Raw genomic sequence first — 16,540 nt, forward strand, 5'->3', positions numbered from 1 at the left:
CCGCATGCATAAATTAATTAACCAGCTAATTAATTTCAAATAATTAATTAAGTGCAGAACATATTAATTAATCTTATAATTAATTATTTTCTTTTTCTTTTTTTTTAAAAAGGAGAAAACAGACAGAATTAGCAAAAAACATTATAAATCTGGATCTTTTTTTAATTGCTAAATCCACTCATCTGTATTGCTTCGCTGTGCCAATCTTCTTTAATATCGTTTCCATATTTAGCAAATTCGGTTTCATGTCGACACGTCACAGCCTTATCCGCCTCTTAAATTCCAAATTTATCCGTCCTTAAACCTTAATTACGCCCGTTAATGACCCTATTTATGCATTACACTAAGTACCTCCGAAGCCGCGCTACGTTTGCCATATCAATTTCCACGCGATCTCAACGCAATTAAACGCTCGATCCGCCGTTTTATCTCACCAGATTCAAGAAATTCCTCAGCTCAGGGGCATGGAAGAAGCGTCGGCGGAGGTGCCCCGGCGGGGAGGCAGCGTGCCGGTTCCGCCGGCGCGGCCGTTCCTGGAATCGTTCCGGTCGAACGTGAAGGAGACGTTCTTTCCCGACGACCCGCTGCGGGACTTCCGGCACGAGAAGGGCTGGGGCCGCCGCACTGTGGCGGCGCTCAGGTACGTGTTCCCGGCCGTGGGTTGGCTGTCGCAGTGCACCTGGAGCACGGTGAAGTCGGACCTCATCGCCGGCGTCACCATCGCCAGCCTCGCCATCCCGCAGGGCATCAGCTACGCCAAGCTCGTCAATCTCCCGCCCCTCATGGGCCTCTGTGAGTCGACTCGATCGAAAGACCAAACCTTTCCAAATTATATATCGATCGATCGATCGAAACTAATGCGGAAAAAGGAATTGAAATTAAACGTACGGCGCCAATCCATGCATGCAGATGCTAGTTTCGTGCCGCCGTTGGTGTACGCGATGATGGGGACGTCGAAGCACATGGCGGTGGGGCCGGTGGCGACGGCTTCGCTGGTGATGGCGTCGGTGCTGGAGACGGAGGTGCAGCCGGCGGAGAACCCGACGTTGTACATGCACTTGGCTTTGACGGCCACCTTCTTCGGCGGGATTTTCCAAGCCGCCTTGGGAATTTTAAGGTTACAGTTAGACGATCGACGATACAAAATCGAAAAACACACACTCCCAAGCTTTGTAAATCTTACTCATACCTCCTCCTTTTTCCTGAATTTCCATCAGGCTCGGGTTCATCATCGATTTCCTGTCGCACGCTGTCATTATGGGATTCATGGGGGGGACTGCTACTCTGGTGTGTTTGCAACAGCTGAAGGGTGTGTTGGGCCTTCATCACTTAACTTCGTCCACTGACATCGTCCACATCTTGATTGCCATTTTCTCACAATTCCACGAGGTTCTCTCTCTATCTCTCTTATTTACAAAAAAAAAATGTTTCCTCAATCACATTTCTATTTATTGATTATTGATTTCTGTAGTGGATGTGGGAAACTGCTGTGATGGGCATCTGCTTCTTGGTCTTCCTCTTCGTCACCAGATATATAGTATGTGATATCTCATAGATGATTATCATTCATAATTACGGATCGATAACGAGATTAAAGGGTCTGAAAACTGTTATTTAATCACTTTTTTCAGAGCAAGAAGAAGACAAATCTGTTCTGGATTGCTGCATTGTCTCCACTTGTATCAGTGATCATAGGCAGCCTTGTGGTTTACCTTCTCCACCTCGAGAACCATGGCGTTCAAGTGGTGCGCATCAGTACAGCACTGTATACTTCAAAACACATGAAACCTCAAAATTTTGTCTGATATAAAGTTGTCATTAATTATCTTGCAGATTGGATTCTTAAAGAGGGGTATCAATCCACCATCACTCTCTAACTTGGTCTTCACACAGCCTCATTTGGCATTGGCATTGAAGGCTGGCATCATCACTGGAATTATCGGCCTAGCAGTAAAAATACTTACTTCTCCTTGAATATATATATGCATATAGAAGATAAAATTATGTTTTTTTTGTGATATATCACAGGAAGCAATAGCCGTGGGAAGGATCTTCGCGATAGTGAACAACTACAACGTCGACGGCAACAAGGAGATGATCGCGTTCGGGATGATGAACATCGTCGGCTCCATGACTTCGTGCTTGTTCGTTGCGGGTATATTTTCTTCTACTTTAGGGTCGATCGAGGAGACAGTTTATATAGATCGGGAGTAATGATGTTTTTGCTAATTAAATCAGGCCCGTTCTCGAGGTCGGCGGTCAACGCCAACGCCGGCTGCAAGACTCCATTGTCGAACGCCATCATGGCGGTGATGGTGATGATCATCCTCATGTTCCTGATGCCGCTGTTTCAGTACACTCCTTCCGTGGTCCTTTCGGCCATCATCCTGGCCGCCATGCTTCCCCTCATCAACTTCGCCCACATGTTTCACTTGTGGCACATCGACGCCTTCGACTTTGTCGCTTGCATGGGCTCCTTCTTCGGGGTCATCTTAGGAAGCATCGAGATAGGTCTCTTCATCGGAGTAAGTTTACCATGCTATCACTTAGTGGGATAAGACTTGATTGTTATTGTTAACGTGAACATATTGGTTTCTCTTTTAGGTTGCACTTAACCTAGTTAGAGTCCTATTGTTCATTGTGAGACCCAAAACTTTCACCCTAGGCAATTTGCCTAACACCTCGCTATTTCTTCGAATGGATCAATATCCGCTATCGCAAGCGATCCCCGGATATCTCATCCTTCGCATCGATGCACCGATCTTCTTTGCTAATGCGAGCTATTTAAAAGAAAGGTTAGTTTTTTTTTAATTGTTGATAATTCAGATATCCAACTCTTGAGAGTAATTTTAATGTTTGAGTATTTTAGGTTAGAGAGATGGATCGAGGACGAAGAAGAGAAGCTGAAATTGAAGGGCAACCCTGATTTGCAATACATAATTTTAGATTTTACTGGTAAAATTAAATTGTTTTTTACGACTTTATTTTTAAATTAAATACACCCTTAATTTAAATTTGTATGCAGCTGTTTCTTGTATCGACACTAGCGGAATTAATATGCTGAAAGAGCTGAAGCAAAGTTTAAAAAAAAGGGGTCTCCAGGTAAAAATAATAATAATTAATTATTTTTTAAATTTTTTTATTTCTAATGGTGTTTTAATTAACTATGTTTTGGTAAATGTATATATAGCTCGGATTAGCAAGCCCTAGCAGCGAGGTTATAAAGAAGTTAGATAGGTCGAAGGTGATGGAAATCATCGGCGAAGATTTGATCTTCCTCACGGTCGATGATGCTGTGCTCGGGTGCTCTTCTCGATTGTCTAAGGAGTCGGCTTGTGACGATATTCCATGAAGAAGTTATTGTACACGAATGAATAAGGATTTGGTGCACTTTGGCTTGCTAGCAAGTAAAAGAGGATCAATGATGATGCTTCAAAAATTGTGTTACTAAATGTACATTTTTGTGGTGTCGAAAAAATTAGAAATGGGTGCTTTTTAGTAGCCCAATTGGTTGTCTTTGTGTGTGTTTTGAATCAAATTTGAATGCCAAATCATTTTTAAGAGGTTTGATTTATCAAAAATTCAATTTTTGATGACATTATTTGGTTATAACCATATGTTCCCATTAAGATTGCTCTGTAGACACATCATTGACCACTCAGCACCGAAAGTTGACCATGCGAGGAGAAAGAAGACGGTGATCTTCAGAACCCTACAAGCAACATCACAGTGAGAAGAAAGGCCAGGGTTGTTCTGGCTCGACCTCTCCGACGCTCAAGTCATTCATCGAAACAAAAAAAAAATGTAATCGAAGGAGCGTGATGAAGATGCATATATGCGTACCTGCGACAACATAGGAGGAAGATTATATAGGCGAGAGTGAGAGAGTTATTGTCTTGTCATTAATTAAGGAGAATATCTGGGCATTGAGATTTTGTCAGAATATATATGTTCAATCAGGGTGTGAAAAATGCCTCATCATTGTCATAATAGCATGAAGTTCCATTATTCAACATCATTACTCATAATTACTCAGGGGTATGTTATCATGTCACATAATTACTCATAACTTCTTGACGGTGATTTAACTGACTAATAAAGACAGGAAGGGGCATCGACCTGATGTTGGGCAGGGCGGATCCTGGTGGAGAAGTTGGCCTTAATCGAGCTGCGCATGGATCTGGTTGAACTACGACCGAGTGGAGTCTCAAAATCGGAGCTTGGCCTCAATGTAAATGCAACGTTCTCGAGTGGGGTATCACGGGTCGAGTCGGGAGCTAGATCCTTGTTCTTGGTACTGTGCCTGGGGGTCATAGTTGTGTGAGCAGCCGAGTTGGGGTTCGAGCAGAGTGTGGCTGAGCTGGGAGTCAGGCTCCTGAGTGGGTGGCGAGTGAGCTGAGTGAGTGACTGAGTCGGACTCCCGAGTGGGCTAAATATAAGATAAAGTCATGTCCGACGTGTCTCGAACTTAAAATGATCTTTGTGGGCCGGATCATAACACCCATAATACCATATTTAAAATTTGATAAAATGTCCGTTTAAAATAATAATAATAATAATAAATGTTTATATTTTTATCATGATTATGTCATAAATATTGCATTTGTAATTATTTATTTTCATTAGTTCGCCGGTCCATGGGCCCACACGCTGGGCTTTATCCAACAAGGCCCTTTTTATTTTGCTTTAATGCCCTAAAAATTTAGGGCGTCTGTGAACGGCGGCCCTTATTTCCATTTAAAAAAAAAGTTTTTTCCACATTATATTTTTTTTCTACCAATTTTTCAATTTCTATATCAATTATTTCACATTTTGATAATATAAATGATAAATTTTATGAGGCATAGTGAGTTCATTTCATCGCTTAAAATTCGAGAGTACAAATAATTATACTATATGGTGTGATAATAATTATGATAAAAAAATTAAAATAAAAAGAGAAATTTCACTTTTCCTGAAAACGAAAAGATTGATGGAAAATGACGAGTGTAAGGTCAAAATCATATGACTATTACCAAGGTTGAGGGAATACTGTAATTTAACTAATTCTGGAGGGTTAATAAGAAAACTAGTAAAAGTTAGGAACTAAAGAGAACTTTTCCTCAAAATGAAGTGAAAGCGTTGACAAAATCTAGGGTGCGTTTTGTTAAATTATGCTTTTCTCTATTTATAAGAATTTATCCTCGCTCTTTCTTTCTTCCTCTCTGGCTGACAGCCTCCCCACACTCGAGGCGGAACCGCGTGCTCGATTTCATCCCCAAATCCCTACTTCGAAGAAGCCTTCCACTGGAGTCCGGGCGGAGGGCATGCTGTTCCATTGATCTCGATTTGGTGGATTCTTCCTGTTGGTCTGAATCCCTAATTTTTCCCAGCATTGATCTCTTGCGAAGCCCCTCAAAAAGGTGATCTTTAGGGGTTTGCGTCTGATTGCTTGCATCGTTTTGGGTTTCTGAAAACGCTTTGACGATTTAGAATAAAATTTTTCCCTTTTTTTTTTTTTTTTCTTTTTGCATGTTTTAATAACAGTCTGGAAGAGGGTCATCTGGATATCATGTTCATCCTATAGGAAATATTGTTGCGTTGTTTAAGGATCTGCACTGTTTCTTCTGCTCATATTTTATGGAGACAAGTTCGTGATAGCATCATACTATGTACCTGCCATATTTTTTCGCCCCTGTAATTGTAAGAGTTAAAATTTAGTGATAATAGGGCCAGTCTCTGGTATAACTCAGCTAGACTGGTTCATAGAAAAAAAATTATAGAGAAAATAAAAGCATTTCTTATTTGTTCGTAGCGTAAATAAGGATCAAAACAGTCATAGCTAGTTTGTTCAGTGGATGCCTTTTGTAGGGTTGGAGTCTGGGCAGTAAAGGCAAACTTATAATGAGCACATTTGATGATAATGATTGGGAAGATGAGTACTCTGAAATTGGAGAAAAGCCTGAGATAGGTTTTATAGATTTGGAAGATGACAAGTCCCTTCACAATTTTGATTCATGTAAAGGTCCTGTTGTTATTACTTTCCCTTTCCCCTTTGTCCATGGGAAACCTCAGTCTGTCCTTATTGGAGAAACATCGGCAGCCTCAATTGATATCAGAAACACTACCAGTGTTTCGGTAGTGCTCTGGAGTATCAGGATCTTCTCGTCTGATCCAGAGGACAGTTTTGTTCTATCAATGATGAAGCCTCCAGCTGACAATGCTACAGAGGAAGAAAAGCAAAAGTTTGTGGGATCATATGATTTGGAAGATAGGGTGCTTAAGGCAGGACAAACCCTCAAAGTTTGGCTTTCATGCAAGCCAAAAGAGATTGGGGTACATACGTCTGTTGTTCATTTTGATCTGCAAGATGAGAAAATCGAACGTGTTGCCCGTCTGATTGCAGATGATAACATTTCAAGGGATTTATTATCCAAGAATCCTTATAGAGCAAATTCTAGGAGGAAAATGTTTGAACATACACAGTATGTTACAGGACCTCGTCCATATCGGCCAAACAGACAAGTGTACAGATACAGACTTCTTCCATATGACATTCCCCAGGATCTACGCAAAATGATTGAAAATAAACAGGTTCCTGATGTCATTATAGAAGGCTTAAATGAGGGCAACTATGCGAAATTTTTTAGCGCCCTACTAGTCATGGAGGAAATTAATCTTGAGGTAACTCTGATTAAACCTGAAAATAGAAATCATATCTAATTCTCTTCATTTTCTTTATAATCTAGTTACTGAATTTTACAGGTAGAGATGCGGGGGCACGACATGGTGGGTGCGACTATGAAAAGAAGGGGGAAGTACTTTTTGTCTTTAGAGGTGCCTGGATTAGCCGAGAAAAGACCGTCGCTGGTTTCTGGGGACCATGTGGTTGCACAACTAGCAACAGATGATGCAGATGATAGACAATCTTATCAGGTTTATCTTTTAACCTCAATGCTAGTTATGCTGCAAACTAAGTCCTTTATGCTTTTAAATAAACCAAAAAGAAATTAATAGTATTGGCTGACCTTTTCAGGGTTACATTCACAGAGTGGAGGCAGATGAAATATACCTGAGATTTGATGAGAGTTTGCACCACCGCCACCAAGAAGGTGACATTTATAATGTCAGCTTCACATACAATAGAGTGAACATGAGAAGGTTGTACCAAGCAGCCTATGAGGCAGAAAAGTTAGGTGCAGAGCTTCTCTTTACAGCGCAGACACCTCACAGAAGAACTATCAAAAGATCTTCTTTTCGACCAATAAATCCATATCTAAACAGGGAGCAGGCCTGTGCGGTTGAAATGATACTTGGCTGCAAAGGTTCTCCTCCTTATGTAATATATGGGCCTCCAGGGACTGGCAAGACTGTGACACTCGTTGAAACTATATTGCAGCTCTACAAAACCCGGAAAAGAGCTAGGATCCTTGTGTGTGCTTCATCTAATAGTGCTGCCGACCATATTCTTGAAAAACTCTTGGATAAACACGGAACTGGTGTTCAGACAAGTGAGATGTTTAGATTGAATGCAACCAGCCGAGCATATGAAGATGTTAAGTCTGATTTTCTTCGCTTCTGCTTCTTTGATGAGATGGTTTTCAAATGCCCCCCTCTGAGAGCCTTACTAAAGTACAAGATCATCATATCAACCTACATGAGTGCGTCGCTACTATATGCTGAAGGCATTCGCAGAGGGCATTTCTCCCACATCATATTGGATGAAGCAGGTCAAGCATCTGAACCGGAAACCATGATTCCAATCTCAAACTTGTGTATTAAGGAGACTGTCATCGTGCTCGCTGGAGATCCTAAGCAATTGGGACCTGTCATTTATTCAAGACAAGCTGAGAATTATGGTTTGGGAAAATCATTCTTGGATAGGCTTTTTGAATGCAAGTATTATGGAGGCAATGATGAGAACTATGTCATAAAACTGGTTAGAAACTATCGTTGTCATCCGGCTATCTTGGATCTTCCTTCAAGGCTTTTCTACAATGGCGAGTTGATTGCTTCTAAAGAAGATACAATGTCAACAATGTATGACTATATGGACCTTCCGAACAAGTCCTTCCCTGTCCTTTTCATTGGAATTCAAGGATGTGATGAAAGGGAGGGTAGTAATCCATCATGGTTTAATCGAATTGAAGTCAGCAAAGTGATTGAGATCATCAGAAAATTGAGGAGGAATACTGATCTGTGTGATGATGATATTGGAGTGATCACTCCATACCGCCAACAAGTTCTCAAGTTAAAGAAAGCACTCCAGTCGCTGGAGATGCCAGAACTGCAAGTTGGTAGCGTGGAGCAATTTCAAGGGCAAGAGAGGGAGGTTATAATTATATCCACTGTCAGGTCCACTATCAAGCATAATGAGTTTGATCGCGTGCACCAATTGGGATTCCTCAGCAACCCTAGAAGGTTTAACGTTGCCATTACTCGTGCTAAATCTCTGCTCATCTTAATAGGCAATCCTCACATCATTACGAAGGTATAGCTCCTAATTGGCAAATTGTGGCGTTTGGCTATTTTAATTCTCACTCCTACTTCTCCTAACCTATTAATGTAGAGCTGCCGGCAATTTAACCTATTATTAGTCTGTTATAAATTCTATGTGGTGCTAACATCATTGTCATCTTCTTCAAGCCTGGTTAGTCCTAGTTATCTCTTGTGTTGGCTATGTTGATACCCAGGATGTCTATCGGAACCGAATAAATTTCCAAGGGAAAGTAATACATAATGACTGAATACAATATCATCAGGCTGCACCAGTCAATGATTTGCTAGTGTTGTTTAGTTTTACATAGTTATTCATTATGACTAAAGGGATGGGATTGATGTAATGTCGATAGTAACTATATTTTAGTTACCAAGGACAGTAAACTAGCTGAATCATTTTCCTGCTAGCAACTTATTCTGATTGTTTAACTCGCCAAATTTAACATTGCAGGATAGTAATTGGGACAAGATTCTGAGGCACTGTGCAAATAATGGTTCATATCAAGGTTGTCCTCTCCCACCACCAGAGAGGAATGACCACCTCAATGATGCATCATCTGAACATGATTCCAAAGGCAAAGATTTACAACCTTACGACGATGATGCTAAATGGTCTGAGGATGAAACAGCTCAACAAGAAGACGACGATGTGAAATGGGCTGAGGATGAAACAGCTCAACAAGATGCTGGATGGAGTGATTTGCCTAGCTCGAACAACGACTGCTCCAGCTGGAACGACGATGTGAAATGGGCTGAGGATGAAACAGCTCAACAAGATGCTGGATGGAGTGATTTGCCTAGCTCGAACAACGACTGCTCCAGCTGGAACGACGACCTCCCAAAAACTAATGTCATTACATGGGGTGATTATGTCATAGAACCAACTGGGTGGGATGATTAACCTTAGAAGCCAGAAGATGAAAGCTTTCGCGCGCTGAACTCAGTTCGGCAACCACTTCATTTGTTGCGCTTTTCTTTGTGTCTAATTTTCAAGTTTGATCTGGTAGTAGTTTCGATAACTAAGTACATTTGAAGGAGTTTGCTTGTTGGAAAGTTGTTATTGTTAGCTGTTCAACTAGCAAATCACAAGTTTAGCATTTATATAATCATATTCATTTACTAGGCCAAGTATCAAAACACAGGGCAGACAGTTCAAGTTATATTTCATGTTTAAATCACCAAACATGCATATGCTCAAGAAACAATCGCTCGCGAAAATCAACAATGATATTTGTAGGATTGATCTAGCAACTTTACATAATAACACACACTGATCGATATCATCATGCCTATCACCCTGCATTCAAATGATGATCGAAGACTTGCAATTCTGTGTTCTTGTGTTGCTTTAAGAAGCTCAAGAGGAAACAGGACCATCAGGCAGCTTTCATGCCAAATCCCCGTCCCATCTTCTCCACTCTGTCGAAAAAATGGATGACTGAAGTAATGAGAAGAGTCCAGTGCCAAGAAAAGTTCAGATGATTCATGAATTGGAAGTGAAGTATTCCTCAAGGCACAATACAAAGAACAAGTCCTGAAACTAACAACTCAAACATTTGGTAGGCCTGTTGCCTTTTGTTTACTCAAAGGTATTTGATTTAGTATGATCATTCATTTCTCTTCCGAACATGCATTTGAACTCAATCTGACTTTTTGCAGCCTAACATTGAGTACTACAATTTTTTATTATGAATTACTAACATTTTTTCTGCTGGATGAGATAGTTTTCACTTGCTTTTTTCTCATGGTGGATGTTTAGAATTTATTTCATACATGAACACATCATATTTGATCTATTCAAGGGAATATAGGCGAAAAATCTGAAACATATAATGATCAGAATCTATGAAATGACACCAAGTAGCTGACCTTGTGTTGAGACAGACTGCAATGAATTTAAAAGACTATTTCTGATACTTTATGAGGGATTTAGGGGAAAATGGAAGAAGAATGTATTGAGTTTATGCAAATGTAGCACAAGAACTTACGTTGGGGCAAGCTTCCCAAAATTAGCCAGATGTACACCAGAGATTTCAGCACAAAGGTTCCCCGAAAAATCGAGAAGGTAAGATCGACCAGCTGACAGTGGAAATCCTCGAGTAACCAGCATATTGAGATCTTTTCTATGAAGCTCTCTCCCGTTCAAGAGGACACCAGTGTTCCCACCGGCACAGTTCTCCGACATAGGATAGTTGAACTCTTCTATAAATGGCTGCAAGTTTGAACAAAATCAACATGTCTCACTGAAAAACTGATAAATGTGATGCATTGACAGAGAATTGAGTTCATCTTACAGGAATTATGCCGAGACACGGTTGTCCCATGACACCCCAGAATCCAGCATATCGATCATACCTTGAGCATGCAGCAGAATATGAATGCTATAAATTTAGGTTGATACTAATTCAGAGAGTAGAATTTGACAAGGAAACCAAACAAAATTATACAAAACAATGGTAGTCACAAGCTATGCTACTAACTGATGATCTAAGAATGTAATTCCTCACAATAAAAGACCATTTATGCAATCCTAGAAGTGGGCAAAAAACCATTCAGTAAACATCTTAGGCAGCATTTCGGTATCGCTATTTGACAGAATGATCATGTAACAATATGATAGTTATGCATGAAATATTAACAAAAATGGCGAAAATTGCATCAAAACCAATTGTTCATTCACCATGGTTTTAAGCATCAAAACCAATTGTTCATTCACCTGTTGGCATAAATTTTCATGTACAGTTCATGAGAGGAGTGGATGGATTTTACCAATATTCTCCGGCAACAATGGCTCCGGCCTTTTCTTCAGCCTTCCAAACTAAGTGACCGGGAATTCGATGGCCATTAACCCAAACTTGAGATCTTTCATCCCTCGCCGGCAGATTTTTTGTATTTAGAACTAATGAGTCGTCGGTCTTGTCAATAAACGTTTGATTTTGATGGTAATCCTGAGAGGAAATGGAATAGTCATTCACTGATAGATCAATCTCAGTTATTGCTTCGCCTTTTTCGTAACTCTGATCAAACTTGTCAATGTTGGAGATTGTTATTTCTTCATCAGAATGTTCCTTCTTGCTACCAGATTCAGAAATGCCCTTAGGACTGGATAATGAGAAAGTTAAACTGTCTTGAATGGGTAAATCTGCAACATCTGATACAACTATGCTGTCTGGATTTTCTACAATTTCGGAACTTTCAGAAGCCACTGAAATCCCCTTCAACTTCTCTGGATAAGTTAAATCTAAGCTTTCTCGTTCCATGAGTTCCCGGCTAGATGTCGAATGAGATGAGTAATTGCCATCTGTTGGCAGAATAATTTGGCATGGGGCACCATGTTCTTCAGCAATAGAAGAAGAATCATCCGATTTAGTACTAGTTTGTGCTTTATATCGGTTCACTTTGACATGGGAGCTCGCAATGGCTTCAGGAACAGGCGAACAGGAAGAAACAAGCAGCCTATTTCCAGTAAGTCCAATGCAGAATATCTCCGAGCACGAGCCACATCGCAACTTGCTAAGTTTTTTTGGCATGAGACGAATAACTAGAGGCAGCTTCAGTAGCTCAAAGCAGCTGGAGCATATCACAAAAGGAGTTGCGCCAGCGAAAGCTCGACAAGGATGCAATCTCTTCGTTTTGGAGGTTGCAGCTCTTGCCACTTTCTCATGGTGTTCTTGCATCCGAAGCATTTGGATACCAAGAGGATAAACTCCATGGTTCTGTGTGATCGATCGGGGATTAAGAACTCTTTCTGGATGCTGGTGATCAAATTCATCACTGCGGCGGTGAGAGGATAAAGGATCTGCATCAAATTGTCCATGGAGATACTCCTTCCTTGATCTTCCCGAGTAAAAAGAGTTGATGTATAGCTCACTGTATCCGTGATCGTTATTCAGACCCAACTCCGGCGATCGATTGGAATAGCCCGGCCATTCAGTCGGTGCAGGCATCTTCCAAATCGGTTTCCCCACAAACTCAGATGATCTACTGATATGGTCCTTTAGTTCATCAAGCTGCCGCAGAAGCAGCAACGAGTCATCTCTGCGATTCGGCAAGGGACTGGACCTCGTTTTATCTTCCGGCATTCGGCAGAACGCCGGCACTGCATCGTCCGATCTGGAGGCAGGTCTTCTTCTACTCGCAGCGTCTGGACACAACCCTAATCTATCTTGTTCTTCTCTCGGATTGAGTTCTGTGGAATTCCTCTCCCGAACGGAGAATCTCTGTTTTCTGTGGAAAGAGCAAAACGGTCTATGAAACCCTAACTTTTTTCCCCGGGAAAGGAAAGGCATCTTTTTCACCTCGGAAAGTAGCAGCCCGACGACGGCAGCGGTGGGCCGTCAAATCAGCGAGGTCGGGGAGGAGATCGTCGCACTTGGAACAGAGCACCGGCCGACCCTTGTACCTTCCGCCACCGCTCTCCGCCATCCCTGGAACCCGCCGGATCCCTAGCGGAGCAACCGACGGAAAGGCGGAGAAGAGAAAGCATAATCATCAGTAGCGTCGCCGGGGATAAGCTCGTCACTTGAAGGCATCGAGGGCTCCGCCATGAAGCAGAGCTTCGAAAGTCGCAGTCTTGTCTGGTTGCGCCCACGGAAGCGAATGGGTCAGCCATGGAAAACTGGTAGGCGAATAGGTCGTCGCCATGGAAGGGTCTATTTGGATTTCGTCAACGAATAAACCAGCTAGTCGATGGAAAGGGTTCCGCCATGGAAGGCTTCATTTGGACATCGTCAACGAGGATTCGCCATGGAAGATTTCGAGCTTTTCGAGGTTTCTACTATCATCTGCAGAATCTGAATTTAAAGATTAAACGATAATCCATACATCCTAAAAGATCTACATACGATTACAGTTTATGTTTTTATCTTAATATGTTCTTTAATTCAAACTAAAGAAACGGATTTTATCTTTCAAACTTTTATTTTAAGAACAGTCTCTCTGGCTTTCCGCCGATAGATAATTAGTGGCGGGAAACAAGATAAGCTCAAAATAGCGAGATTTTTTTTTACTAATTTTAGCAATCTCTTTCTCTTTTGCTTTTGAGGTAGAAGACGATGAACTAATTATAGAAACTTTTCTAGCGGCAAAATCCAGTGTGCAGTTTTCTAGGAACTAAATAATTTATATAAAAAAGAAAATTTCATTTTTTTTAAAAGAAAATATTTTTTTGCTAATTATTTATTATGAGAAAAATACGAATTATCGTTTCGGTTAGGATTTTATTCACCCAAAAAGGAAAACAGTTGGTTCCCGCCAATATCTCTTCACCTCCTAAATCTTCTCTGTCACCTCCAAAATTTTCCTTCCCCACCACCAAAACTTTCGTCCGTTTCTTCCTCCTCATGCAATCTCTTCTCCGTCGCCTCCGGTAGCCCCATCCCCTCCTCCATGGGCAACTGCTTCACCAAGGCTCCGGCGAACTCCTCCCCGCCGGCCGACGAGGCTAGCGATGACAATAACATCAATGGAGACAATAGCAATAACGATTCTCCCTTGAAGAAGCCCCCCGTCCCGACCGCGAAGCCGGCTGCCCCCATCGGACCCGTCCTCGGCCGCCCCATGGAGGACGTCCGCGCCACCTACTCCGTCGGCAAGGAGCTCGGCCGCGGCCAGTTCGGGGTCACCCACCTCTGCACCCACAAGGCCACCGGGAAAAAGTTCGCCTGCAAGACCATCGCCAAGCGCAAGCTCACCAACCAGGAGGACATCGAGGACGTCCGGCGCGAGGTCCAGATCATGTACCACCTCTCCGGCCAGCCCAACATCGTCGAGCTCAAGGGCGCCTTCGAGGACAAGCACTCCGTCCACCTCGTCATGGAGCTCTGCGCCGGCGGCGAGCTCTTCGACCGCATCATCGCCAAGGGCCACTACACCGAGAGCGCCGCCGCCTCCCTCCTCCGCACCATCGTCCAGATCGTCCACACCTGCCACTCCATGGGCGTCATCCACCGCGACCTCAAGCCAGAAAACTTCCTCCTCCTCAACAAGGACGACGACTCCCCCCTCAAAGCCACCGACTTCGGCCTCTCCGTCTTCTTCAAGCAAGGTCAAGCTCCCTCCTTTAGTCAAAACACCATGTCTCCTCTCCATAAACAACCAAAAAAACACAAAGAAGAAATCTTTTTGTTCGAGTTCTTCAGATTTTTCATGAACAGGCGAGGTGTTCAAGGACATTGTTGGCAGTGCATATTACATAGCACCTGAAGTCCTCAAGAGAAAATATGGTCCAGAAGCAGATATCTGGAGCATCGGAGTCATGCTTTACATCTTTCTCTGTGGAGTTCCTCCTTTTTGGGCAGGTACTTTGAAAATTTTTATTCAATCTTTTGCAGTTTATATCTTTTTCAGGAAACAAATCTAAAATTTTTTTGGAACAGAAACCGAACAGGGGATATTCAATGCTATTCTGAAAGGGCAAGTGGACTTTTCCAGCGATCCATGGCCTGCCATTTCACCTGGAGCTAAAGATCTCGTTAACAGGATGCTGCATTTGGATCCCAAACAGAGACTAACCGCTTTTGAAGTTCTGAGTATGATTTGCTTTTCCCTCTCAATTTCATTTCGATTCGGCAGCATCACGAATTAGATTTCATGATAGTTCCTTAGGTTTCTTCAACATCAGTATAATATATCTGTATGTTTGTGTGTTAAATCATCAGTTTAGAGAAAGAGTATGGATTACAGTTTCATTTAGTTTGATACACTGATGAACTTGAAATGTAGACCATCCTTGGATCAAAGAAGATGGAGAAGCACCGGATACACCACTCGATAACGCGGTCCTCAATAGACTGAAACAATTCCGAGCAATGAACCAGTTCAAGAAGGCTGCTTTAAGGGTAAATTTCTTGCTTCATGTATCAGATACTGAGATTGTACCAATTCATCTCGCGTGGTTACAGGTGATAGCAGGATGCTTGTCTGAAGAAGAGATCAAGGGGCTGAAGGAAATGTTCAAGAACATGGATTCCGACAACAGCGGAACGATAACTCTCGAAGAACTGAAGAAAGGGCTTGCCTCCCAAGGAACAAAGCTATCCGAATTCGAAGTCAAACAGCTAATGGAAGCTGTGAGTTCTAGTTGCATTCCCTGAATGAGGATATAAGTTAGGACATTCCCTGAATCCTTTGCACCCAATTCAGGCCGACGCCGACGGCAATGGAACTATCGACTACGAGGAGTTCATCACAGCCACAGTCCACATGAACAGAATGGACAGAGAAGAGCATCTGTACACGGCGTTCCAATACTTCGATAAGGATAACAGCGGGCAAGTTTCGACTAAATCAACAACTCGATAACCCCTTTGTTTCTTCGAAACCGAAGAACTCTGACCGACATTTTTGTCTTCGCGTAGCTACATCACCAAGGAAGAACTTGAGCAAGCTCTGAAAGAGAAGGAACTCTACGACGGAGAGGAGATCAAAGAAATCATTTCTGAAGCGGACGTGGACAATGTAAGTAGAGTCTCAAAGTAATTAGCAACGAGACGATGATGAGAAGAATGACTGGAGTTGGCTTCTGAATCTGATGCAGGATGGAAGAATAAACTACGAGGAATTCGTGGCGATGATGCGGAAAGGGAACCCGAGCCGCTTCCCAAGAAGAGAAGGGACTTAGTCATTTGATCGGACCAAGGAAGAAGAAAGAAAGAAAAGAGGAAGGAGAGGAGACGGTGTGTCTGATTCATGCTCAACTCAGTCGAGGAGGAGAAGCTAATCCGTATATGGACGATAATTTATTATGTAAAATGAAATATGCAAGGACTCTTCAATCGTGGGGAATGAGGAAAAGGAAGATGGAGAAGAGATGTCGTTAAATTTGAAGGTGTTTGTTGGCTCTGTTAGCTTCTCTCAGATTTCATTGCATGTTTTTTTTCTCCCTTCGGCGCGAGGAAGAAGAAGAAAGCGAAAAGTCGGATATGCCCTTGCCTTTTGGGGCAGTCAAATCAGATAGGATACGAGGGCAAAATTGTCCTTTGAGTTACCAACTTTACGTTGGGTCCCACTGGAAGTAGCCAATAATCATCGAGCTTCAATGTGGGCCCCGCGTGCTTGGCGC

General features: G+C 42.3%; 3 protein-coding genes and 1 pseudogene across 4 annotated transcripts; 3 read left to right on the plus strand and 1 right to left on the minus strand.

Annotated features, from left to right (window-relative positions):
• The first annotated feature begins 464 nt into the window (after positions 1–464).
• On the plus strand, positions 465–3,352 carry LOC141813554 (sulfate transporter 3.1-like). Its single transcript, XM_074701515.1, has 12 exons — positions 465–792; positions 910–1,117; positions 1,218–1,389; positions 1,472–1,537; positions 1,632–1,745; positions 1,834–1,950; positions 2,029–2,155; positions 2,239–2,525; positions 2,605–2,795; positions 2,870–2,955; positions 3,026–3,102; positions 3,191–3,352. Exons 1-12 carry the CDS (start codon positions 465–467, stop codon positions 3,350–3,352), a joined length of 1,935 nt encoding a protein of 644 aa, XP_074557616.1.
• A 1,864-nt stretch (positions 3,353–5,216) lies between these two features.
• Positions 5,217–9,584, plus strand: LOC141813829 (putative RNA helicase SDE3). 2 transcript variants are annotated; one of them, XM_074701820.1, is made up of 5 exons: positions 5,217–5,402; positions 5,835–6,663; positions 6,745–6,915; positions 7,016–8,470; positions 8,930–9,584. In XM_074701820.1, exons 2-5 carry the CDS (start codon positions 5,884–5,886, stop codon positions 9,377–9,379), a joined length of 2,856 nt encoding a protein of 951 aa, XP_074557921.1. In that variant the 5' UTR covers positions 5,217–5,402; positions 5,835–5,883; the 3' UTR covers positions 9,380–9,584. The 2 variants fall into 2 exon arrangements, with proteins under 2 accessions (XP_074557921.1, XP_074557920.1); XM_074701819.1 differs by having other exon boundaries at positions 5,851–6,663.
• Positions 9,585–9,672: 88 nt separating this feature from the next.
• Positions 9,673–12,957, minus strand: LOC141814034 (uncharacterized). Its single transcript, XM_074702034.1, has 5 exons — positions 12,742–12,957; positions 11,248–12,698; positions 10,773–10,833; positions 10,467–10,690; positions 9,673–9,897 (listed from the first exon to the last, which is right to left on the minus strand). Exons 1-5 carry the CDS (start codon positions 12,901–12,903, stop codon positions 9,855–9,857), a joined length of 1,941 nt encoding a protein of 646 aa, XP_074558135.1. The 5' UTR covers positions 12,904–12,957; the 3' UTR covers positions 9,673–9,854.
• Positions 12,958–13,866: 909 nt separating this feature from the next.
• Positions 13,867–16,107, plus strand: LOC141813280 (calcium-dependent protein kinase 2-like; annotated as a pseudogene).
• The last annotated feature ends 433 nt before the right edge of the window (positions 16,108–16,540 follow it).

Source organism: Curcuma longa, chromosome 20 (genome assembly GCF_044706935.1).
Source record: "Curcuma longa cultivar G26 ecotype Majalengka, Jawa Barat chromosome 20, ITB_CL_G26_1.1, whole genome shotgun sequence".
NCBI classification, from domain to species: domain Eukaryota; kingdom Viridiplantae; phylum Streptophyta; class Magnoliopsida; order Zingiberales; family Zingiberaceae; genus Curcuma; species Curcuma longa.

Coding starts and splice junctions, on each gene's coding strand:
- LOC141813554 (XM_074701515.1), top strand. CDS start 465: ATGGAAGAAGCGTCGGCGGAGGTGCCCCGGCGGGGAGGCAGCGTGCCG. Junction 1,746..1,833: donor AGAACCATGGCGTTCAAGTG/GTGCGCATCAGT, acceptor ATTATCTTGCAG/ATTGGATTCTTAAAGAGGGG. Junction 3,103..3,190: donor TAAAAAAAAGGGGTCTCCAG/GTAAAAATAATA, acceptor ATGTATATATAG/CTCGGATTAGCAAGCCCTAG.
- LOC141813829 (XM_074701820.1), top strand. CDS start 5,884: ATGAGCACATTTGATGATAATGATTGGGAAGATGAGTACTCTGAAATT. Junction 6,664..6,744: donor TGGAGGAAATTAATCTTGAG/GTAACTCTGATT, acceptor TGAATTTTACAG/GTAGAGATGCGGGGGCACGA. Junction 8,471..8,929: donor ATCCTCACATCATTACGAAG/GTATAGCTCCTA, acceptor TTAACATTGCAG/GATAGTAATTGGGACAAGAT.
- LOC141814034 (XM_074702034.1), bottom strand. CDS start 12,903: ATGGCGGAGAGCGGTGGCGGAAGGTACAAGGGTCGGCCGGTGCTCTGT. Junction 12,699..12,741: donor TTCCTTTCCCGGGGAAAAAA/GTTAGGGTTTCA, acceptor CACAGAAAACAG/AGATTCTCCGTTCGGGAGAG. Junction 10,691..10,772: donor CGTGTCTCGGCATAATTCCT/GTAAGATGAACT, acceptor TCAAACTTGCAG/CCATTTATAGAAGAGTTCAA.